Below are 24,588 nucleotides of genomic sequence, written 5' to 3' on the forward strand. Positions count from 1 at the left end.
TCCCCCAAACAATCGGAAAGGGGATTCATCAGAGAAAATGACTTTACCCCAGTCCTCAGCAGTCCAATCCCTGTACCTTTTTCAGAATATCAGTCTGTCCCTGATGTTTTTCCTGGAGAGAAGTGGCTTCTTTGCTGCCCTTCTTGACACCAGGCCATCCTCCAAAAGTCTTTGTCTCACTGTGCGTGCAGATGCACTCACACCTGCCTGCTGCCATTCCTGAGCAAGCTCTGTACTGGTGGTGCTCCGATCCCACAGCTGAATCAACTTTCGGAGACGGTCCTGGCGCTTGCTGGACTTTCTTGGGCGCCCTGAAGCCTTCTTCCGCACAATTGAACCGCTCTCATCGAAGTTCTTGATGATCCAATAAATGGTTGATTTAGGTGCAATCTTACTGGCAGCAATATCCTTGCCTGTGAAGCCCTTTTGTGCAAAGCAATGATGACGGCACGTGTTTCCTTCCAGGTAACCATGGTTGACAGAGGAAGAACAATGATTCCAAGCACCACCCTCCTTTTAAAGCTTCCAGTCTGTTATTCGAACTCAATCAGCATGACAGAGTGATCTCCAGCCTTGTCCTCATCAACACTCACACCTGTGTTAACGAGAGAATCACTGACATGATGTCAGCTGGTCCTTTTGTGGCAGGGCTGAAATGCAGTGTAAATGTTTTTGGGGGATTCAGTTCATTTGCATGGCAAAGAGGGACTTTGCAATTAATTGCAATTCATCTGATCACTCTTCATAACATTCTGGAGTATATGCAAATTGCCATCATACAAACTGAGGTAGCAGACTTTGTGAAAATGTATATTTGTGTAATTCTCTAAACTTTTGGCCACAACTGTATAGATATATATGTGCTCAATGAAATAATATAATTACAACGTTATAACATTTATCAGTACAATTTTAACAGTACATGACATACATAACAAGTCTGTTGTTCACTGCAACAATATCAGTAGCTTGTCTCAACTATAGCATGAAGCAAAAAGTGTTACAACACATCTGCTGGTACTTTATATATTTCTTACGATCTTCAAAAATGAAATATGTTTGTATTCAACATGTGCCTTGCGCAAACGTGTGTTTGTATTGAGTGTGTGACTGTCACCTCAGATGGACAAAAAAAGGTGGGTGAGGTCAAATGTGGACGGAGTCAAACGTTTGACTCTGCCCACATTGAGCCCGGCCCCGAATTGCACACTGCAGTCAGGGGTACTTTTTTTAATATAGTTTTAGTATTTTTCTCATTTTTTGTATATATATTTTTTTTAAATTATATTTAAAATTGTAAATTTTTTAGATATATATATATATTTTTTAAACAAATATCAACAGACAAAAGAGGTATAGTCACATGCAAACAAGCATACATTCAAACTATTTACATTGCCAGGAATCCTAAACAAACAAATCATATTAATTTATAATACAACAACTTTTAATTGCCTCTTTGATTTTCATTTTAGTCAAAGTAGTGCCATATTGTTTAAATTAATTTATAAAGTGAAAAAAGTTAGGTTTTGAATTAGACCATTTGAATTTGCGAATATGAAATTTACCTAATGTTATTAGCAGTTGAATTAAATATACTACATCTTTAGCTATGTCAGAATTTATGAAATAAATCATTATATCAAAACCATTAAATAGTACAACCATCCTATTTTTTGGTAAAAAAATTCTGTATGTCAATCCAAAAAATTCTACTATAAATACAGGCAAAAAACAAATGCATAATGGTCTCCTTCTCCATTCCACAGAAATCACATTTATAGTCAACATTCAGCTTGAATCTTTCCAAAACATGTTTCACAGGATAAATTCTATGTAACATTTTAAATGAAACTTCCTTTACCTTGTTACTGATACAATATTTATTAGCAATTTTCCATGCTTTCCATCATTGTATATCACCATAGATATTTAACCAAAATAATCTTGCTGAGGGAATTGTAGTATCACAAACAATATTCGTAATCTGTTTATTACTACATTTATCTTTGATGTTAATATTGCCAATGAATATATTTTCATGTAAATCTATGTTACTTACATCAACCACAGAGGAATTTAAAAGAGATACAACCCCCCTTGGAATCGCATCAAAAACAATTACATATTCTTTCGGGGTTATTGGAATTTAAACATTATCGAGAAATTCCCCATATGAGAGTAGATATCCATCCTCATTCACTAACTGACCAACCAAAATTATTTTATTCTCAAACCAGTTATGAAAAAAGAGACTTATTTTTAAATCGTATATCTTTGTTGTTCCATATAAAGTATCTGTGAGGGGAAAATAGTGTTTATACGCTAACGCCCAAGCTAAAATTGGCTGCTTGTGGAATTTGGCCAATTTTACTGGGATTTTATCAACATCAAAATTACATCGAAGCAAAAATTCTAAACCACGAACAGAGTCAAATAAATACTTAGGGAAAACATTCCAAATACTGTACTGGTTCTTAATATACTTAAGAATCCAATTTATTTTAAAAGTATTATTTAGAGTATTGTAATCTAAAACCTCAAGACCTCCTTGTTCTTGGGTATTAGTGAGATTATCTTTCCGTAGATTGTGAGGCTTTTTCCTCCAAATAAAATTATAAAGAATCTTATCTAAATCCTTTACAGTTTTAGGGGATAATTGGAGTGATAACGAGATATAAACCGATCTGGATAACCCTTCAGCTTTGGACAATAAAACCCGACCGTGTAACGAAATATCTCTCAGCAAACAGAGGTTCAACTTCTTCTTTGTTTTCTCAATGATGGGGTCAAAGTTTAATTCACTCCTTTGTTTTTCATCCTTGCATATAACAATTCCAAGATAAGTAACCTTATCTTTAATTGGGATACCATATACGTCATGTAAAACACAATCCTTGAGTGGAAATAAGACTGACTTATTGATATTAATTTTCAAACCTGAAACTAAGGAAAAGTCTTCAATACAGGAAACTGCTTTAGAAACATCATTCCTGTCTCTCAAAAATATGGTGGTATCATCAGCCAGTTGACATAGTTTAAATTCATTGCAGTCAGGGGTACTTGGAGACGACAGTTAAACCGATGACGTGTTTCTGCGTCTGAGTTTAGCTAGCCAACGTCGCCATGACATCGCCTACAAACAAACGTTATCGGGGATTTCGATTGGAGAAGCAGTTTCTGCCTATCTTCATAGTGTGCAGTCTTTGTTAAAATTCTCTGACGATAGTCACTCACCCATTTTGCCTGGACGCTGAGGGCGGATGTAAACGACTACACAGAGCTATGAAAACTGCGGGCGTAAAAATGAGCTAATTAGTTATGTGGGCGTAACAGTTAGCTAATTAGTTAGCTTGACACGTTGCTTTTGATGGATTTTCGTTGAACTTGCTTTCTTCCTTGCCTTTAATTTTTTTCGCGAGCAAATGTAGCTTGCTAGCTAACGTTAGCCAGTAAGCTTATTTTTTATGTTTCCAGGTGACGAGCGACAAGACTCAGGTGAAGTGTATTGTTGTGAATTAACCGTCGTTCTGGATCATTCAAGACTTATTTTTATAAAATGTTTTGTAATGCAGCTAACTGCCATGTCTAACGTTGTTGTTGTTAGCTAGCTCGCTAACTTCATGACCGCTATGGCTTCAGCAGCTGGCGCATCTGGTTCCAAGGTGTAATGAATGACACAGCCGCGGGGGATAACGTGTTGCTTGGAGCGCGCTAGTTTGCCAGCGGAAACATATTTGAACTAACTAAGTTTTCATTGTGCGCGACCCTTGTGGTGCACATACGATGGCAGACAGCGCTCGAGCTAAGAATGATAATTCCATAATGGAAAGCCCACCCGTTAGCCCCTTGTCTGGGAGGGAAAAGCCTAAACAGTCCCCTGGCTCTCGCTCAAGGTACCAGGTCAGCGCACCCGGACACAGTTTTAGGAAAGTGACTCTCACCAAACCAACGTTCTGCCACAACTGCAGTGATTTCATATGGGGTCTTAACGGATTCATTTGTGAAGGTAGGTTGGTTTACATGAGAACGTGACGGTTGTTTTTGTTTCTTCACTTGACCAGACTATTTGAGTTGAAACAGCTCAACTGAAATGTCAGATGTATTTGACATTGGGGAAATCACTTTGAATTGTTGAATGGATGCACAAACGGAATCATTTTGAGCTTAAACAAAAGCTTATATGTCCTCAACTTTTCTAGATATTGTCATCATGTATATGTTCATAGAGCAGTACTCAGGGTGATGGCATGCTTGTGTGTATGCGAGAGGAGAAGCTGTGTGTGTGTGTGTGTGTGTGTGTGTGTGTGTGTGTGTGTGTGTGTGTGTGTGTGTGTGTGTGTGTGTGTGTGTGAGAAAAAAATGTGCCTTGGCTCTGTGTGTCCAATGAGTTTGTTTGTATGTGGAAAATCCCTGTGGCTTTTAGGGCTATGCCATCATCATGCACAGACTGACATTGTGATTCTATCAATTAATGTGAATTTAGTAAATTCCCTCTCTCTTCCTACATGATTTATCCATCATGGTTGACATCAGAAAATGTTGCTCCCTTGAAAAAGATTGAAAACGTGAATAGAACATGTAGTAAGCGAAGCTACCCCTCGTCAAGCACTAAAGCATATAGGAGCAGCACTGCACAACACAACAGAAGATGATGGATAACACACAGTGTTAACCATGCAGAGTGGAGAGGGGAGATTCAAAGCCTCTGTTGTGCAATCAGCTGCAGATATACTTTAACTGGTCGGCATGGCAACAGGGAACTGGATGCTGGAGAGCAGAGGCAGCATCTGTAAAAGCATATCACCCTAGACACAGCATAACACATGTATAATGGTGCTACATTTTAGACTAATGTGCCTACTTAAATGCAGTAACAGCCTATTTGTTAATGTGTCAAATTGATGCAAAACTATGCTAGACTAGTACCTGAAGTGTATACTGCATGTCGCCTCCATGAAATTGGATGCTTCTTATGAACTCTTGTTGTTAGACAGGTTGCCTTAGAGGGCAATGGATGCACAAGGACTAAAGCCTCCCTAGTTAGCTTGAGGTCGACTGCTTCTTTGTGATGAGCCTCTGCTCTATGTAATGCACTATGACTGAGTTTGAAGATACGTGGATCTATTAGGCCACTGTGAATGCTTATCAAATACCATAATGCATTATTGGATGAAAGGCAATGTTTCCCTTTAGGATTTATTTCAGCAGCGGTGGCAGGGGTGGTAAAAGGACATTCTATTCCAAAATACATAAACATTTAATTATGTTCTCTTCCTTTGAAACTCATCTGAAAATTGAGGACAGTTTAATTTATCTTGATCTCAATGACATCACCAGCCAATCCTATATTAACAAAACTTTTAGCTAGCATAACGTTACTGTATCTTAGCTAGCGGTGCACGGCTGCTAAAATAATATAGGGGAAACACTGAAAGGTGGCTCATAGACGATGTTACAACAAAATCTAATTACAAGAATATGAATGGGACTTTGGATAGCCTAGTTACTGATGCTCCTCGACTGACTGTTATTTGGTGTCTCCTCTCACTGCTAGTGTGTAACTTTATGTGCCATGAAAAGTGCCTGAAGATGGTGAGGACTGTGTGTTCATGCATGGCCCCAACACAGGTGCAGGTGAGTGACACTGACACCATAAAGTTACACTGCTCTGTTACTGCCTGTGATCTGATGGATGAGTGCATGCTCCTGTTGAGTGCATGCTCCTGTTGAGTGCATGCTCCTGTTGAGTGCATGCTCCTGTTGAGTGCATGCTCCTGTTGAGTGCATGCTCCTGTTGAGTGCATGCTCCTGTTGAGTGCATGCTCCTGTTGAGTGCATGCTCCTGTTGAGTGCATGCTCCTGTTGAGTGCATGCTCCTGTTGAGTGCATGCTCCTGTTGAGTGCATGCTCCTGTTGAGTGCACGCTGGCACGGCAATCCTCGTCATGGTCTTTTTGGTCATATTCCTTTTTTGTCCATTTGTGAACTCCAGGTCCCTGTCGCCCATTGCTTTGGTCCAGCAGGGCAGAAAAAGAGATTCTGCTGTGTGTGTCGAAAGCATCTGGAGGGAAACACTGCCGTTCGTTGTGAAGGTTGGTTTTTAAGAGCTTTCACAACATACAATGTACAACTTATGGCCAAAGTTTTGCAGGTTCACTTTGTAGAAGTGTACAGGTCATGATGTAACAAATGAGTGAAATCTAGCAAACTAAACCTCAGCGTATGTGTAGATGGGCTACATGACAAAGTAAATGCAGAAGTTTACACGCATAAAGTACATTCTATGTACATTCAAATTGTATTTCAACTTCCTTGGGGGAAATCTGATTGGGAGCCAGTCCATCAGTGGTAGTAGTGACTTTTACAGAAGTAACGTAATCATTGGTTCTGCTTTCAGTTTGTGAGCTGCATGCCCACTATGACTGTGCTACGTTCAGTTGTGGCGACTGCCGTCTCTGTCACCAGGATGGGAGTCAGGACTTTGTAAGTATCACAAGCCTTCTGTCTAAAAGGTGCATTCTGTTCACAATGTTCCCTTAATTCCCCCAGTGGCATGTTAAGATACTATAAACTCATTAGGCCAAGAAGCAAAACAAAAGACAAGTGCACTTTTGAGCTAAAATGAAAGTCCAATGCAGCCATTCTTATCTCAATATCAAATCATTTCTGGGTAACAATTAAATACCGTACTGTGATTTATTTCTTTTTTCAATTCCAATGGTCAAAAAGAAGCTAAGAGCAATTTCTGAGCAAGATTTTTGCTAGGACTGTCTCGGAGTGGTCTGAGTGGGGAGGGGAAAGCTGAAAACTAGCTGACAGAGAGGTTTGGAACTCTCTTATTGGTCTAATAACTAATTTACTGTCTATTGATGTCACCAGGTAGGCCAAAACTCCATCCCACCAAAACAGGCTGAAATTTCAGGCAGTATTTCACAGTATTATTCCAACCTCATAGTGTGGAAATATATATAAAACACAGGAAAATCAAATTTTTTAATGCACTGGGCACTTACCACTTATCACCTGCCACTGTCAAGGGGGGAATCCTCCATAGAGAGTTCCATAGAGAGGCTTCGAGGGCCTGATTCTGAGCAATCACACTGGAACGACCTGAGAGAAATGACAGCCGTTCTGAGCAATACCAAATATGTTTGGAAGTTGGGTCCTTTTAGATTGACATAAAAGCACATCCAACAGGATAATACGTTTCTTCCTATGTTTTGACTGGTCTACTTTTTGCTTATTGTAACACATCTCTCTCGGTTGTCTTTTTTTGTTTTGTTTAATCCTCTTGGCCAAGGATATGTTCCCCCACCACTGGCGGGAGGGGAATATTCCTTCAGGTGCACGCTGTGAGGTCTGCCGGCACACCTGTAGCTCCTCAGACGTCCTGGCGGGGATGCGGTGTCAGTGGTGTGGTATTACGGTAAGACTCAAAACGAAAATAAAAGTACCGCCACAAAAAAACTACTGTAGCTAATAATGCCAGACAGCATGTTGCATGTGCTTGTTTTAACAGCGTTTGTGTCATACTTTGCAGACACACGCTGCCTGTTATCTCATCATGCCCCCAGAGTGCGGCCTGGGACGGCTACGCAACATGCTTCTTCACCCTGCTTGTGTGCGAATATGCTCAAGGAACTTTAGCAAGATGCACTGCTACCGCATCTCTGAGAGTTACCAGAATGAGCTGGGTAAGCTTGTGGTCTCCAACTTGTGGTCTCCAACATCCATTACCCCTCCCCCTACCCAAAGCCACATCCTCTCAGCAACTGTTTCACTCACAGAAATGTACATACAATAGAATATTAAATTGGACACAAAAAATATACACATTGGAAACTATACTGAACAAAAATATAACCGCAACATGTACACAGTTGGTCCCATGTTTCATGAGCTGAAATAAAAGATCCAAGAAATGTTCCATACGCACAACAATTTGTTTACATCCCTGTTAGTGAGCATTTCTCCTTTACCAAGATAATCAATCCACCTAACAGGTGTGGCATATCAAGAAGCTGATTAAACAGCATGATCATTACACAGGTGCACCTTGTGCTGGGGACAATAAAAGGCCAGTCTAAAATGTATAGTTTTGTCACACAACACAATGCCACAGATATTTTAAAAGAGTGCAACTGGCATGCTGACTGCAGGAATGTCCACCAGAGACGCTGGAGAAGTGTGCTCTTCACGGATGAATCCCCGGTATGGCGTTGTGTGGGCAAGCGGTTTTCTGATGTCAACGTTGTGAACAGAACTGTGCAGTTGTGGTATGGGCAGGCATAAGCTATGGACAGTGAACACAATGCCATTTTATCGATGGCAATTTGAATGCACAGAGACACCGTGACGAGATCCTGAGGCCCATTGTCGTGCCAATCATCCGCTGCAATCACCTCATGTTTCAGCATGATAATACACGGCCCCATGTCGCAAGGATCTGTACACAATTCCTGGAAGCTGAAAATGTCTGTTCTTCCATGGCCTGCATACTCACCAGACATGTCACCCATTGAGCATGTTTGGGATGCTGTGGATTAACGTGTACGACAGCATTTTCCAGTTCCCGCCAATATCCAGCAACTTCGCACAGCCACCGAAGAGGAGTGGGACAACATTCCACAGGCCACAATCAACAGCCTGATCAACTCTATACGAAGGAGATGTGTCACGCTGCATGAGGCAAATGGTGGTCACACCAGATACTGACTTGTTTTCTGATCCACTCACCAACACTTTTTTTTTTAAGGTACAGTTGAAGTCTGAAGGTTACATACACTTAGGTTGTAGTCATTAAAACTTGTTTTTCAACCACGCCACAAGTTTCTAGTTGACAAACTATAGTTTTGGCAAGTCGGTTAGGACATCTACTTTGTGCATGACACAAGTCATTTTTCCAACAATTGTTTACAGACAGATTATTTAACTTATAATTCACTGTATCACAATTCCAGTGGGTCAGAAGTTTACATACACTAAGTTGACTGTGCCTTTAAACAGCTTGGAAAATTGCAGAAAATGTCATGGCTTTAGAAGCTTCTGGTAGGCTAATTGACATCATTTGAGTCAATTGGAGGTGTACCTGTGGATGTATTCCAAGGGCTACCTTCAAACTCAGTGCCTCTTTGCTTGACATCACAGGAAAATCAAAAGAAATCAGCCAAGACCTCAGAAAAATAATTGTAGACCTCCACAAGTCTGGTTCATCTTTGGGAGCAATTTCCAAACGCCTGAAGGTACCACGTTCATCTGTACAAACAATAGTACGCAAGTATAAACACCATGGGACCACGCAGCTGTCATACCGCTCAGGAAGGAGACGAATTCTGTCTCCTAGAGATGAGCGTACTTTGGTGCAAAAAGTTCAAATCAATCCCAGAACAACAGCAAAGGACCTTGTGAAGATGCTGGAGGAAACAGGTACAAAACTATCTATATCCACAGTAAAACGAGTCGTATATTGACGTAGCCTGAAAGGCCACTCAGTAAGGAAGAAGCCACTGCTCCAAAACTGCCATTAAAAAAAAGTCAGACTACAATCGTACTATGATCGTACCTTTTGGAGAAATGTTCTCTGGCCTGATGAAACAAAAATAGAACTGTTTGGCCATAATGACCATCGATATGTTTGGAGGAAAAAGGGGGAGGCTTGCAAGCTGAAGAACACCATTCCAACCGTGAAGGTCGGGGGTGGCAGCATCATGTTGTGGGGGTGCTTTGCTGCAGGAGGGACTGGTGCACTTCACAAAATAGATGGCATCATGAGGCAGGGAAAATTATGTGGATATTTTGAAGCAACATGTCAAGACATCAGTCAGGAAGTTAAAGCTTGGTCGCAAATGGGTCTTCCAAATGAACAATAACCCCAATACTTCCAAAGTTGTGGAAAAATGGCTTAAGGACAACACAGTCAAGGTATTGGAGTAGCCATCACAAAGCCCTGACCTCAATCCCATAGAAAATTTGTCGGCAGAACTGAAAAAGCGTGTGCGAGCAAGGAGGCCTACAAACCTGACTCAGTTACACCAGCTCTGTCAGGAGGAATGGGCCAAAATTCACCCAACTTATTGTGGAAGGCTACCGGAAATGTTTGACCCAAGTTAAACAATTTAAAGGCAGTGCTACCAAATACTAAATGAGTGTATGTAAACTTCTGACCAACTGGGAATGTGATGAAATAAATAAAAGCTGAAATAAATCATTATCTGTATTCCCAGTCATGTAACATCCATAGATTAGGGCCTAATGAACTTATTTCAATTGACTGATTTCCTTTTATGAACTATTACTCAGTAATATTTTTGAAATTGTTGAATGCTGCGTTTATAATTTGGTTCAGTGTAAATCAAGAAAATTAGTTTCCATTATGATAATGTAAGACATAGGCCTAATTCATTCACCGCTAACTCCACACAGTCAACTTTGCACTCCCTTGGTAAGCATTCGTACTTGGGCACCTAGGGTGCCAGGAATGAGAGGTGCTTGGAGCAAGTGTCAACATGTTGGTCACTTGTTCTAGGTCAGGCAAGATGAGTCACAAGCCATTTGTCAAACAAGATGAGCAATGGTAAAACTGTGTTTGGCTTTAACCTGAAATGGAAAAAAAGCATCCATTCTTCAGCAGACTGTTTGCACACAGAAGTGAAACAATGTGAAGTATGTGGGAAAAACCTGTAGCAAATGCAACGTTCATTCCATTTCATCATTGTTTGCCTTCACGTACCTATAACTTGAACTTTGCTTCATCAGATAACTTGGAAGATGCTGACAGACCTACAAAGGAGAGCCAGCTGGCAACCACACCAGATTCAGGTAGGTACAGGATGAGTTGTCACACTGTATTTAGCCAAGCATGTCCCCATTGAAGCCACATGTAAACGTATGATTATTCCCATGTTTCAGCTAGAAAAAAGATTCCCTAACGTTTCTGGTTTAAAGTTATTTTAAAATGCTTTAGCTCTGCTATATAGAGGATGACACTAAGCTAACAGTAGTCCTACTGCTCCTGATGTTCTGCAGCATTTGCTAATGCTTAGTTATCAAATCCAAGTCTACCCTAATCCTAATCATACAAATCCATAGAATTGACCACGTTGGTCTAAATATTTTTTTGTGTGCCAAACTGCAGGGAAGCAGGTTCTCAAGGTGTTTGATGGGGATGATGCAGTCAAGCGCAGCCACTTCCGTTTGGTCTCCATTCCTCGGATAACTAAGAATGTGGAAGTCGTGGTGAGATTCTCCCCATTCCCTAAAAACAGATTGACACTAGATGAATTAAGTGCTTCATTGTTTTAAGTGCATTCATTTCTGTTACCACAACTCCTAGTACTACCACTGTAATACTGATCTAATATTGTTGAACTACTACTGCAACAACCGGTACTAATAATATGTATACTATCATCACCAATACTACCACACTACTATCACTAGTAACATCAATAATGATGATAATAAAAATGGATTAGGTTGTTCAAAACTAAGGCCAACCCTCCTGGAGAGCAGGCTTTGGCTCCAGCCCTGCTCTAACACACCTCATTCATCTAATCAAGGGTCTGACATGAAGCTAATTAGTAGAATCAGGCAAGGTGTGTTTCTAAGAGCAGGGATAGAGTAAAAGCCTGCACATCCAATAGGTCTCTCCAGGAGGAGGGTCACCAGTCCCTGATCTAATCGTTGTCTGCAGGAGTCAGCGTTAAGGGCCTTTTACATCCCAGATGACCCCCTGGAATATGAGCTCCAAGACAACGGACAGCAGGCTCTAGTCGACGACGACGTCCTCAACCATAACGGCAGCCCCGATAACAAGGCCATCTTTAAGGAGAATGTGCCCGAGGCGTGGCTCCTAAGGGCCAAACCTCAGGAAACCGAGGTCCTCAAGATCTATGCCGACTGGCTCAAGTGAGTAATGTATAGGGAAACTGCTCAGTTATGGCGCAAACTAATGGTGCATGGGTCAGCTGTTTGTTCACCCGCCTGTAGTTGCTATTAACTCATCCGCAACCGGAAAACCATATGTGATAAAGGGAAAATCTGAGGCCTGCACTAATATACGCTAATATATAATATATGCGGTAGCGATTAGAAAATGCGCTGTAGGTTAGTCAAAGACGGCGGAACGATTTTGCCTGATTTTAGATATGTTTCTGCTTATAATTTCCAACGTTTTGGTAAGCTATTTGTTCGTCAACTTGTCTATAATTAGATACAAGCAGCTTCTGTCATTATATGGAAAATCCAGAGACACCTGAAACCCCACCTCTTTAAGGAATAGGATGAAGTAATCCTTCTACCCCCCCCCCCCCAAAAAAAAAAAAAAGATATAGAGGTACTATTGTAAAGTGGTTGTTCCACTGGATATCATAAGTTGAATGCACCAATTGGTAAGTCGCTCTGAATAAGAGCGTCTGCTAAATGACATGAATGTAATATGTTGCCCTAGAAGACTAAATAAACCCTTGCTCACCAGAATGTCATAAATCAATAGAATGAATGCTTCAATCTATACTGAACAAAAATATAAACACAATATGCAACAGTTCCAAAGATTTTACTGAGTTACAGGTCATATGAGGAAATTAGTCAATTGAAATAAATTCATTAGGCCCTAATCTATGGATTTCACATGACTGGGAATACAAATACCTTAAAAAAATGGGCCTCACAATGGGCCTCGGGATCTCTTCACGGTATTTTTGTGCATTCAAATTGCGGTTGATAAAATGAAATTGTGTTCGTTGTCCGTAGCTTATTCCTGCCCATACCACAACCCCACCGCCACCATGGGGCACTCTGTTCACAACCTTGACATTAGCAAACCGCTCACCCACACGACGCCATACACATGGTCTGCGGTTGTGAGGCCGATTGGATGTACTGCCAAATTCTCTAAAACAACGTTGTAGGCGGCTTATCATAGAGAAATTCAATTATTTGGCAACAGCTCTGGTGAACATTCTTGCAGTCAGCATGCCAATTGCACGCATTGTGTTGTGTGACAAAACTGCACATTTTAGAGTGGCCTTTTGTCCCCAGCACAAGGTGCACCTGTGTAATGATCATGTTGTTTAATCAGCTTCTTGATATGTCATATCTGTCAGGTGGATGTATTATCTTGGCAGGGGAAAGGGGAAATGCTCACTAACAGGGATGCAAACAAATCATTTTTTTCATCTTCTTTCACGGAGCAAAGACGTTTAGGGACAGGAGAGAAAATGCAAAAACAAAACTGAAAAGATTTTCTGTGCAAAATTTCCAAATGACATCAGTTTGACCGGTTGTAAGGAAATGGAAAGCTGTGAAAACGACCCAACATGTTTCTGATAAGATTTCAGTTCGGCTTGGATGCATATTTTATGTGGTTGAAATACTGTCAGCTTTTATGATTCTGGTAAAGATAGCACTTCTACAGACGGTATCTAACTGCGCCATCGCATTCTCTCAAGATGCTGAAATAAATAAATCATATTTCTTCACTCCTGTTCCCGAGTCAAAATTTTGCCTACATTTAGTGTATCATTTTACTGCAAGAAATGATTAATTCTGTGGGAGTTAATATTAAGGCTATGTGAGAGGTTATAGACCTACAGTTTCCATGTAACCCATCTGAACAGTAGGCTACAGTTCCCTTGACCTGCCATAGGTCTATTTGAAGTCCCCGTCTTGTGGCTGTCGAATTTGTGTAGCGCCTCACAATCATCACACATAACATAGCCGGCCCGTACTGCTATAATTCTATTTTCCCACTTCACAAAATCTTTCCCAAACATTACTTTTCTGGCCCACCCTCTTTAGTTTCAACTCTCCATGTTGCAGCTTTTCTCTTGTATTAAACTGTGACATTGTCCTTTTTGCTTCCGTGGATTGACGTTAACCTTTTCTGCCCATTCCCAAAAGCATTTGGTGATTGGTGTGTAGGCTGTTTGGCGCATGTGCACTTAGATCTTAAGGCTTAGGCTTACGCACTAATACCAGATAGCCTAAAATAATTCAAGAAAAACCTCAATGTAGCTATAGATGTAATTGCACAAGAATTATAAATGTATGGATTTTTTAATGTATTGTTTTCTTTATTCAACGCGCCTGCCAACCACCCGCCCTTCATCCACACAATATTTAATGAACCTAAACCCGTCCGCCCAGCTGATACAACCACATCACTAGCGCAAATCTCAAATGCGCCAATGAATTAATCTCAAAGGACTCATTAGGCATCAGAAAATGCTTTGGTCAAAAGAGCGTTGCGCCAGTAATGCAAAGGTCGCTGGTTCGAATCCCCGAACCGACTAGGTGACAGTTGCCCTCATACCATACCTTTTGATATCTACCATCGCTACTGCCTGGGTCTGTTTGCAGGGTTATTGTGGCGTACATATCCATCTCCAAGAACAGCACTGTGGATTCTGTCATTAAGGAGGTCCTCACTCAACTGGGAAAACAGGTACAGGTTACCAGCAGGTCACCAACATAACACAACCACTCGATCTTAAATACAACTTGGCACAAGTATTGTATGGGCGGCAGGTAGCCTAGCGGTTAAGAGCGTTGGGCCAGTAACTCGCTGGTTTGAATCCCTGAGCCGACTAGGTGAAAAATCTCTTGATGTGCCCTTGAGCAAAGCACTTAACCCGAATTGCTCCTGTAAAACACTCTGGATTAAAGCGTCTGCTATATGCCTAATATGTAAATGTATTGTACCCGGAAGTTTCAATTAATGGTTGAACTATTGCTCTGACTATAATATGTATCTGTTAATGACAATACTAGTTCAATACTCTTGTTTGGTGATGCTCTTTTCTCCAGGATGAAGACCCATCAAGCTTCAATCTTGTGGAGGTTTACATGGGCAGTAAGCAAGGTAAGGAAACAGGAATATGTCTGACCTATACGTCAACGCTGGCCTCTTCCATAAAATAAGAAGTCTCTTTGTTTATATGCCTTCATTACTGTATCTTGTCAAAGTTCACTGATGGTGTGTGTTCTTTCTCCACATCCCAGTTCAGAGACAAGTGCTGACAGGCCACGAGCTGCTGCTGGACAAACTGCAGGAGATCAGGAAGGTATAGTATGAGGAACTTCAAGCTGATATTCAAGTTTATGGGTAATTGTGTGTGTGTGTGTTTTTTTTTATAGCTGTGTCTTTTTTTGTTTCTGACAGATCTCCCTAAGGCAGATGAACCAGACCCGTTTCTACATAGTGGAGAGCAGGAACAGGGTTGTGCAGGTCAACCTGCTGCTAGAGGGACTGCCTGTACAGCTGAGCAAGGAGGAATATGCAGACCTGCTACAGGAGCACTTGGCTATCAAGAGTGAGTCTACACACATCGGATCACGATTTCGCTCCTTTGCAAGACATAAAACGGACAGAATCCCACAGGGTTCAGTGCTGTCCCCCTTTCGTTTCACTTTACCACAGAGATCCTCCTGAACGTTTTCCTTGAAATGGATTATAGTTGATTTAAATGTTACTTAACTTGTTAACTGACTAGATGCGAATCTGCTCTCCTCCATAGGTCACTTGGTCACCATCACACATGTTTACGGGAACCAAGGTGGGTACGTCGCCATGGAAACAGCCAGTGGAGCACCCCTCTCCCTTCTCCACCCCCCCTCCATCTCATCCCTCTCTAATCCTGCTGTCCGCTCCCTAAATATCACACTCTCTTCTCCCCACAATCCCTCCATAAGCCCTCATTCCACATCATCCCCAGACGGCCTGTTCTGGGCTGTGTCTCTGCTTGACACTGCTCAAGTCGCTGCTCTTTTGCCGCAGGCCACTGCAGCAGGTTCCTGCCCCATTCAGTGTTACATAAGTCCCTTTCTTACAGACTGTGAGAGCCCTGCTGCTGCTGTCACTGCCCAAGAGCTAAATGGTCCATTTATATCAAGCCTGCTGTATGGCCCACAGCCATTTATCTTATGTCTTTATTATAATAAGCGATTTCTATGCGGAGCAGTTTTAGTGCATTACATACAAAGTGGTAAATGTCATCATAACATTGAATGTGGGAGTTCATCGATTCTGAGGTTTGCCTGTCTATCTGTGTGCGTTGAAGGTGCAGTGGTGTTGCAGATATCGTGTTTCTCTGAGGCTGAGAGGATCTACATGTTAGCCAAAGACACGTCTGTCAGCAACCAGCAGCTCACCTCTCTTGTCCTACCAGAGATCATGGTAATGCTACGTCAATGTGACGTAAACAAACCCAGATCCCAGTTGAATGTGTAATTTACGTGAACTGAACCTTTTTAAAGAAGCTGGCTTGCTTTACTCCATTGACATTGCTGTTGTTGTAACTCCCCTGCAGCACAACAAGTTACCTAAAGATGACTCGCCCCTACTGGTGTTTGTCAACCCCAAGAGCGGCGAGCTGAAGGGCAGAGAGCTCCTCTATGGTTTCCGGAAGCTTCTGAACCCCCACCAAGTGTTTGACATGACCAATGGGGGACCATTGTCTGGGTGAGACAAATGGTGGTTATCCTCATTCAGCAGTGTGATGTCACAGCTGTTGTGTTTGTAGATGGGGGGGGTCTGTGTTGTGCAATGTTTATTTTCCACAAGATCTTTGGAAATAGTTTTGTCTATCATGTATATTTGTGAGCCATGACACGGACACAGAGAAATGTCAACCAGTGAATATATGATTGACTATAATATGTATACAGTTGAAGTTGGAAGTTTACATACACCTTAGCCAAATACATTTAAACTCAGTTTTTCACAATTCCTGACATTTTAATCCTAGTAAAAATTCCCTGTCTTAGGTCAGTTAGGACCACCACTTTATTTTAAGTTTTAACTTTGGTCAAAGGTTTCGGGTAGTCTTCCACAAGCTTCCCACGATGAGTTGGGTGAAATTTGGCCCATTCCTCCTGACAGAGCTAGTGTAACTGAGTCCGGTTTGTAGGCCTCCATGCTCGCACACACTTTTTCAATTCTGCCCACAAATTTTCTATAGGATTGAGGTCAGGGCTTTGTGATGGCCACTCCAATACCTTGACTTTGTTGTCCTTAAGCCATTTTGCCACAACTTTGGAAGTATGCTTGGGGTTATTGTCCATTTGGAAGACCCATTTGCTACCAAGCTTTAACTTCCTGACTGATGTCTTGAGATGTTGCTTCAATATATCCACCTAATTGTCCTTCCTCATGATGCCATCTATTTTGTGAAGTGCACCAGTCCCCCCTACAGCAAAGTACCCCCACAACATGATGCTGCGACCCCCGTGCTTCACGGTTGGGATGGTGTTCTTTGGCTCCCCCTTTTTCCTCCAAACATAACGATTATGGCCAAACAGTTCTATTTTTGTTTCATCAGACCAGAGAACATTTCTCCAAAAAGTACTATCTTTTTCCCCATGTGCAGTTGCAAACCATAGTCTGGCTTTTTTATGGCGGTTTTGGAGCAGTGGCTTCGTCCTTGCTGAGCGGCCTTTCAGGTTATGTCGATATAGGACTCGTTTCACTGTGGATATATGTATACTTTTGTACCTGTTTCCTCCAGCGTCTTCACAAGGTCCTTTGCTGTTGTTCTGGGATTGATTTGCACTTTTCGCACCAAAGTACGTTCATCTCTAGGAGACAGAACGCGTCTCCTTCCAGAGCGGTATGGCGGCTGCGTGGTTCGATGGTGTTCATACTTGCGTACTATTGTTTGTACAGATGAACGTGGTACCGTCAGGCATTTGGAAATTGCTCCCAAGGATGAACTAGACTTGTGGAGGTCTACATTTTTTTTTCTTCTGAGGTCTTGGCTGATTTCTTTTGATTTTCCCATGATGTCAAGGAAAGAGGAACTGAGTTTGAAGGTAGGCCTTGAAATACATCCACAGGTACACCTCCAATTGACTCAAATGATGTCAATTAGCCTATCAGAAGCTTCTAAAGCCATGACATTTTCTGGAATTTTCCAAGCTGTTTAAAGGCACAGTCAACTTAGTGTATGTAAACTTCTGACCCACTGGAATTGTGATGCAGTGAATTATAAGTGAAATAATCTGTCTGTAAACAATTGTTGGAAAAATTACTTGTCATGCACAAAGTAGATGTCCAAACCGACTTGCCAAAACTTAAGTTTGTAACAAGAAATTTGTGGAGTGGTTGAAAAACGAGTTTTAATGACTCCAACCTAAGTGTATGTAAACTTCCGACTTCAACTGTGTATATGTGAGTATACGAAACATTAGGAACACCATCCTAATATTGAGTTGGCCCTCTCCACCTAATCTCTTATGTTTTTCTTTTCTTATATCCTCCAGACTCCACACGTTTAGGGAGGTGCCCCGCTTCCGGGTGCTGGTGTGTGGGGGAGATGGCACAGTGGGCTGGGTCCTGGGAGTCTTGGAGGCCATCAGACACAAGCTGGTCTGTCCCGAGCCCCCCGTCGGCATCGTCCCACTCGGCACAGGTGAGCGGGACCCCTGAGGACACACCCTTCTCTTCTAATTGCTGTAGTGTGCATAGGTTAGCTTCAATCAGCTTCAATCAGTAGTTATTTGACAATATTCCAACCCCTAATGCCTCCCATCAGGTAACGACCTGGCGCGGATCCTGCGCTGGGGGGCGGGCTACAGCGGAGAGGACCCCTACCACATCCTGGTATCTGTGGATGAGGCGGAGGAGGTGCAGATAGACCGTTGGACTATTCTGCTGGATGCACAGGAGATCACAGATGACGGCAAGGAGAACGGCTTCCTGGAACCACCAAAGGTCCAATCAGAATAATGCAGATATGATTCATGTTTTTGCAATTGTAGTTTTTATTGTTTACTTTCTCAATATAACAATGCACACAAAACAATAACTTGATAAACATGAATAGATATAGAAATATATTATTTATGTTATAACTATTGCCATTGTTATAACTACATTACCATTTTAATCGATGCATGGGTGTACTTTTTGGCGTGGCTGTTCAACTGGTGGTCTCCCTTGTTGCAGATAGTGCAGATGAACAACTATTTTGGGCTGGGCATCGATGCTGAAGTCAGTCTGGACTTCCACCATGCCCGTCAAGAGGAACCAGGGAAGTTCAACAGCAGGTAGGAGACCACCTCCAGTGAGAATTGCTTTAAAATATCCCCAAAAAAGGAATATCTCCATAACTACTTATCTTTGTTGTCTGTGTAGGTTTCACAACAAAGGTGTGTACCTGAAGGCGGGTCTGCAGAAGCTGAGTCACACACGGAACCTTCACAAGGACCTCAAACTACAGGTGGACAAGCAAGACATAGAACTGCCCAGCATAGAAGGCCTCATCTTCCTAAACATCCCCAGGTAGGAAATACACACAAACGGCTAAAGGTGTGAGTGGCTGACAATCAGACACTCATGACGCATGATGATCACTTTAAGATGCATGCTCCTAAACAAGAATGGCCTCGCACACTGGCTTATACACACTGGCCCCTGACTCACTCACACCTTCAGTACATATTGATCTGAAACACAGCACTTACAACTGTGTGTGTGTGTGTGTGTGTGTGTGTGTGTGTGTGTGTGTGTGTGTGTGTGTGTGTGTGTGTGTGTGTATATGTGTGTAGCTGGGGCTCTGGGGCAGACCTGTGGGGATCAGAGGGTGACTCGCGCTACGGGAAACCTCGCATTGACGATGGCATGCTGGAGGTGGTGGGGGTGACTGGGGTGGTACACATGGTGAGTTAATCACCCACTACAAGTATTTCCTTACTCTGTTGAGTATGTCCTGTTGCTACAAAGAAGCGATCGGAGCTAAAAAAATGATCCCAGTGATCCAAAATGTTTTATCCAGATCAAAATGTAAATGACTCTCATTGATACAGTGCATTTGGGAAGTATTCAGACCCCTTGACTTTTTTCACTTTTTGTTACTTTACAGCCTTATTCTAAAATTAATTAAATATAGATTAAGAATAAGGACATAACGTAACAAAATATGGACAAAGTCAAGGGGTCTGAATACTTTCCGAATGCACTGTATGTAGTGTATGTACACTCACCGGACAGTTTATTAGGTACACCAGCCCGTTCACAAAAATGGATCGCTCCTACAGACAGTGAGTCACGTGGCCGTGGCTTGCTATATAAAGCAGGCAGACGGGCATCGAGGCATTGTTAGTTTGATTTGAACATTAGAATGGGCTAAATGAGGTGCCAGGCACGCCGGATCCAGTAGCTCAGGAACGTCCGCCCTCCTGGCCTTTTCACACACATTGTCTCGGGTTTACAGAGAAGGGTGCGACAAACAAAAAAACATCCAGTAAGCGGCAGTCCTGTGTGCGAAATGAGAGCAGTCGAAGGAGAATGGAAAGAATCGTGCAAGCCAACGGAATGTGTTGTGTTGTCCAGGGCCAGGTGCAGAGCGGCATGCGCTCTGGGATCCGTCTCGCCCAGGGTAACTACGTGCGTATCACAGTGACCAAGCCCATCCCTGTGCAGGTGGATGGAGAGCCCTGGATCCAGGCCCCTGGGCATATCATCATATCTGCAGCAGGCCCAAAAGTAACAGTTTTTTGTTACTATAATGGGACAAATATTTACAATTTCACTGTGGTATCCTTCACTATGGTTGCAAACCTCCCATACCTATCTATAAAGTCAACAGCTATTAAGTAATTGTGTCCTTGTTGCTGTGTTCAGGTGCGGATGCTGAGGAAGTCCAAACACAAGCAGAAGAAGCAGTCTGCCAGCCTAAAAGAGGGGCTATCCGAAAGCCCTTCGTCCAGCGATGGGGGACAATGAGGTCCCCCCCCCCCCCCCCCCAAACATCTGCTCCTTGGTGTCTCCGTGAGAGCATGATGGTCTGTTGCCTGCTCTAAACAGCTGTGGCCTGTGTGCCCAATAGGTTCTCAGATGGTTTGTGTAGTTAGCACTTATAGCAGTCACTCCCATTATCATCTTACTGCTTATCAATTTCACCGTTGTTGGGTTCGGTTTGCCCCTGTTAGGATCCTTCAGATTAGCTTCTTGTCTAATTCGTTGGTTTATTTTTTGTTTAACATTCCATCAGAGATGTTAAGGCCTGGTATTTTATGAGCGACATACATAGTACCACTATAAAATTGTTACCATCTGGTACTTAAAAATGATTCAATAATACATTTTGAAACAAGTAGTACTAAGTAGAATTTGGTACCAAGTAGTTACAATGAATCAATAAGATACCGAGATGCACTAATATATATATATATATATATCATCATCATCATCATACATACATACATACATACATACATACATACATACACAAAAGTTTGTGGACACCCCTTCAAATGAGTGGATTCGGCTATTTCAGCCACACCCGTTTCTGATAGATGTATAAAATCGAGCACACCGCCATGCAATCTCCATAGACAAACATTGGCAGTAGAATGGCCTTCCTGAAGAGCTCAGTGACTTTCATCATAGGATGCCACCTTTCCAACAAGTCAGTTTGTCAAATTTCTGCCCTGCTAGAGCTTCCCCGGTCAACTGTAAGTGCTGTTATTGTGAAGTGGAAACACCTAGGAGCAACGGCTTAGCCGCAAACTGGTAGGCCACAGAATGGGACCGCTGAGGTGTGTAGCTGGTAAAAATCGTCTGTCCTCTGTTGCAACACTCACTACAGAGTTTCCGAACTGCCTCTGGAAGCAACGTCAGCACAAGAACTGTTCGTTGGGAGCTTCATGAAATAGGTTTCCATCGCCGAGCAGCTTCATTACAAGCCTAAGATCACCATGCGCAACGCCAAGTGTCGGCTGGAGTGGAAACCCATTGGACTCTGGAGCACTTGAAACATGTTCTCTGGAGTGATGAATCACGCTTCACTATCAGGCAGCCTGACGGACTAATCTGGGTATGGCGGATGCCAGGAGAACGCTACCTGCCCTTATAATGGTCTGGGGCTGTTTTTCATGGTTCAGGCTAGCCCCCCCCCCCCCCCCCCCCCCTCGACGAGCAGGTGTCCACATACTTTTGGTCATGTAGTGTATTTATAAGATGTAATTACACTGCTACCATGTAAAATCAAAGTAAATACCAGACTGTAAAATAAAGTGTAATTGTTGCTTTTTCGAAGTTCAGACATCAAGCTGCTTCAGAGTCCTCTGTGTCAAATACTGGATTAAAATGTCAAATAGTCCAGACACTTGTGCTTGGTTTTACAAAGTACTAATGTAAAAAAATATATATATAAAAAAAATGTAATACTTGCTTATGGCAAAATTCTTACGAAATTAGTTTAGAGGAAAAGAAAACTGATTACGTCTAAAACCACACAGTGGCCATTCAATAACAATTTTATGAAGTTAATGTGAGACATTATTTCATATTTCAAGTGGAGGCTTACGACAGTCTCGGAAATATGCACAGCCGCACACATAAACACACTAACATCTTAATATTCCGTTTGTAGCTAAGTACCTCATATTTTAGTACCTCAACCTATCTCTGTAGCAGTCGCCCTCACTGCAGAATATGTGTTTACCAACACTTAATGCCTCACAAAGGTATTCCAAACATAAGTATCATTGGGAGACGGGAAAGTTGTCGAGGAAGCTGTAGGTAGGAAGTTTGAATGGAATCATGACTTAAACATTGCACTCCATACGTTGTCTTACAGTATCTCTGTTGCTGCTCATTTTTTATAGTTGATTGAATGAATGCAGGGAGGAGACCACTAGCCAATCCTAAACATGCATTATAAACTGGAGGCTTGTATTGGATTTCTCCAGTCATTTGGTTTGCCTAGAGATCATGTTTCATCCATTGTAGAGAGTACGCCTGAGTACCTGTTCTCTTGTTGTCAGCACTTCGTCCACATTCCTGATGATGTAGAATTTACAAGAAAATGCAATCATGAAAAGACTCCATAATATGAAAGAAGATGTCTTTTTATTTTTTTACATCCCAGCACGTGATGTAGCTGGAAGAGTATTTGATCGATTGTGTTATTTTTTTTATTTTTATTGAAGTTGTATGTAAGTTGACTCACTTTTGTGGCTTGGTGCTAGTGTGTAGCAAAACGTTTGAATCATTCACCCCACCAGCAGCTTCCGGGCCCTATTCAATCAAAGCTGATAAGCGGGTGTCAGGGTTGAGTCTGAATCTGCAGTCCTTTTATACAGTGTGAAAGCATTTGAATTGACATGCAGTTGATGTTCTTGATTTTGACTACAGAAAATCAAATGTGCATTGACTGCTAACTGGGCTTGAATGAATAGGGTCCTAGACTGTTAGGTTATCATGGCCCTTTAGACACACTCACTGTGGTGATTTCACCTGTGGTTCCTCATTGGCTGTGTTCCAATTCTCTCAATGGCTTCCTTTCCTTGTCTCCTCTCCTTCCTGACCACTAGTAAATGAAATGATTGGATAGGTATTCACTATATACAGTACCATACTTTCACCATTCAAGTCAAGAGATGTATGACAAGTTAATGAACCCATATAAGACTGAGGGGACACAGCTTTTGTGTTGTGAAATGCATGTACTGTCAACACCATGTGTACAGAAGTCACATGGGTAAACATTGAGTTTTTATATTGTCCATGTTTATTCCATTTAGAGGCAGAAAGTGTTTATGCATGTACAGTATGTAGAGGTAAGTATTGTGTTTCAGATCAATCTGTATCTTTGGTATCTGTCTTTGGTGTCGATGGTCAGCTCTGTTCTGCAGTGCCCATTGGAAAAGACACTATTTTAGAATAATTGCTGTGAGGCTGTAGTCACAACATAACTACATCCCCTAAAGCAATCTACACCAATGATGGCGATAGTCCAATATGTTTGCCCCTTTAACCCGTTTCATAAGTCTGAAGAATGTCCACACCAAGGTATGATTTGAAAAGACATGGGAGAAGTGATGACTGATTGCTGGTAAATGCATTGGAACACAGTTTGATCAGGGTTTTCAATGTGTCTACCCACAAAAGTGCCATTTATAGTTTTTATTTTTTTCATTTCTCCTCAATGTTGCTGCGCTGAAAACTGCGTAACAGCGTTGATGTCAATGCCCAAGGTACTATTTTTTTTTTGTGTTGAATGTCGCTTATGTGTGTCTCGTCGTAAGTTTACAGCTTCTGCGTAAATTGTGCCTGTGCGATGAACCTTCAGGCCAAAGTGTCGTTCTGTGGCGTCATTAGGCCTAAACTCCACGTTGTGCCTCATTGAAGTGCTTCTAGAACCTTGGTGGTATTACCTGTGTGTCAAAATGTTTAACATGATATGTGGTCCACTCCTGCTGGTGCAGTGACATGAATATCTTAATCTCTGCATTTGTAGACCATTTTGAGCTAATGTGACTTACGTTGTCAATTCTGTATTTGTATTTTGTTTTCCTAATAGAAGGTATTTTGTTTTTTTACTAAGTCTTAACTTCCATTAACTGTTAAAATGAATAAATATATGTATATTTTTGCAGACAAAAGCTGTTTTTAATTTTAACTGTAAATTGCAGTAAGTGTATTGTTTTACAGATGCTTTTAGGTGACAAGATTGTTTACTGTTAATGTTGAAATAACTAAATAAAAAAATGTTCAAAAACTAAAGATATATGAAAAGATACTGTGTCCATTTAAAATAAAAAAATGGGACATCTTAGGTAGATGTTACATGAATTATTA

At 41.7% G+C, this 24,588-nt stretch overlaps 1 protein-coding gene across 1 annotated transcript; it reads left to right on the forward strand.

The window, feature by feature from the left end:
• Window positions 1-3,077: 3,077 nt before the first annotated feature.
• On the forward strand, window positions 3,078-24,588 carry LOC106604767 (diacylglycerol kinase theta). The gene is made up of 23 exons (XM_082975183.1): window positions 3,078-4,009; window positions 5,558-5,637; window positions 5,995-6,094; window positions 6,400-6,485; window positions 7,303-7,428; window positions 7,543-7,696; window positions 10,758-10,820; window positions 11,137-11,237; window positions 11,695-11,909; window positions 14,364-14,448; window positions 14,811-14,865; window positions 15,006-15,067; window positions 15,166-15,316; window positions 15,521-15,559; window positions 16,064-16,179; window positions 16,313-16,464; window positions 18,264-18,412; window positions 18,536-18,714; window positions 18,949-19,049; window positions 19,138-19,284; window positions 19,551-19,662; window positions 20,335-20,487; window positions 20,626-24,588. Exons 1-23 carry the CDS (start codon window positions 3,787-3,789, stop codon window positions 20,725-20,727), a joined length of 2,751 nt encoding a protein of 916 aa, XP_082831309.1. The 5' UTR covers window positions 3,078-3,786; the 3' UTR covers window positions 20,728-24,588.

The sequence above is a fragment of the Salmo salar genome, chromosome 05 (genome assembly GCF_965601325.2).
Source record: "Salmo salar chromosome 05, fSalSal1, whole genome shotgun sequence".
NCBI lineage: Eukaryota > Metazoa > Chordata > Actinopteri > Salmoniformes > Salmonidae > Salmo > Salmo salar.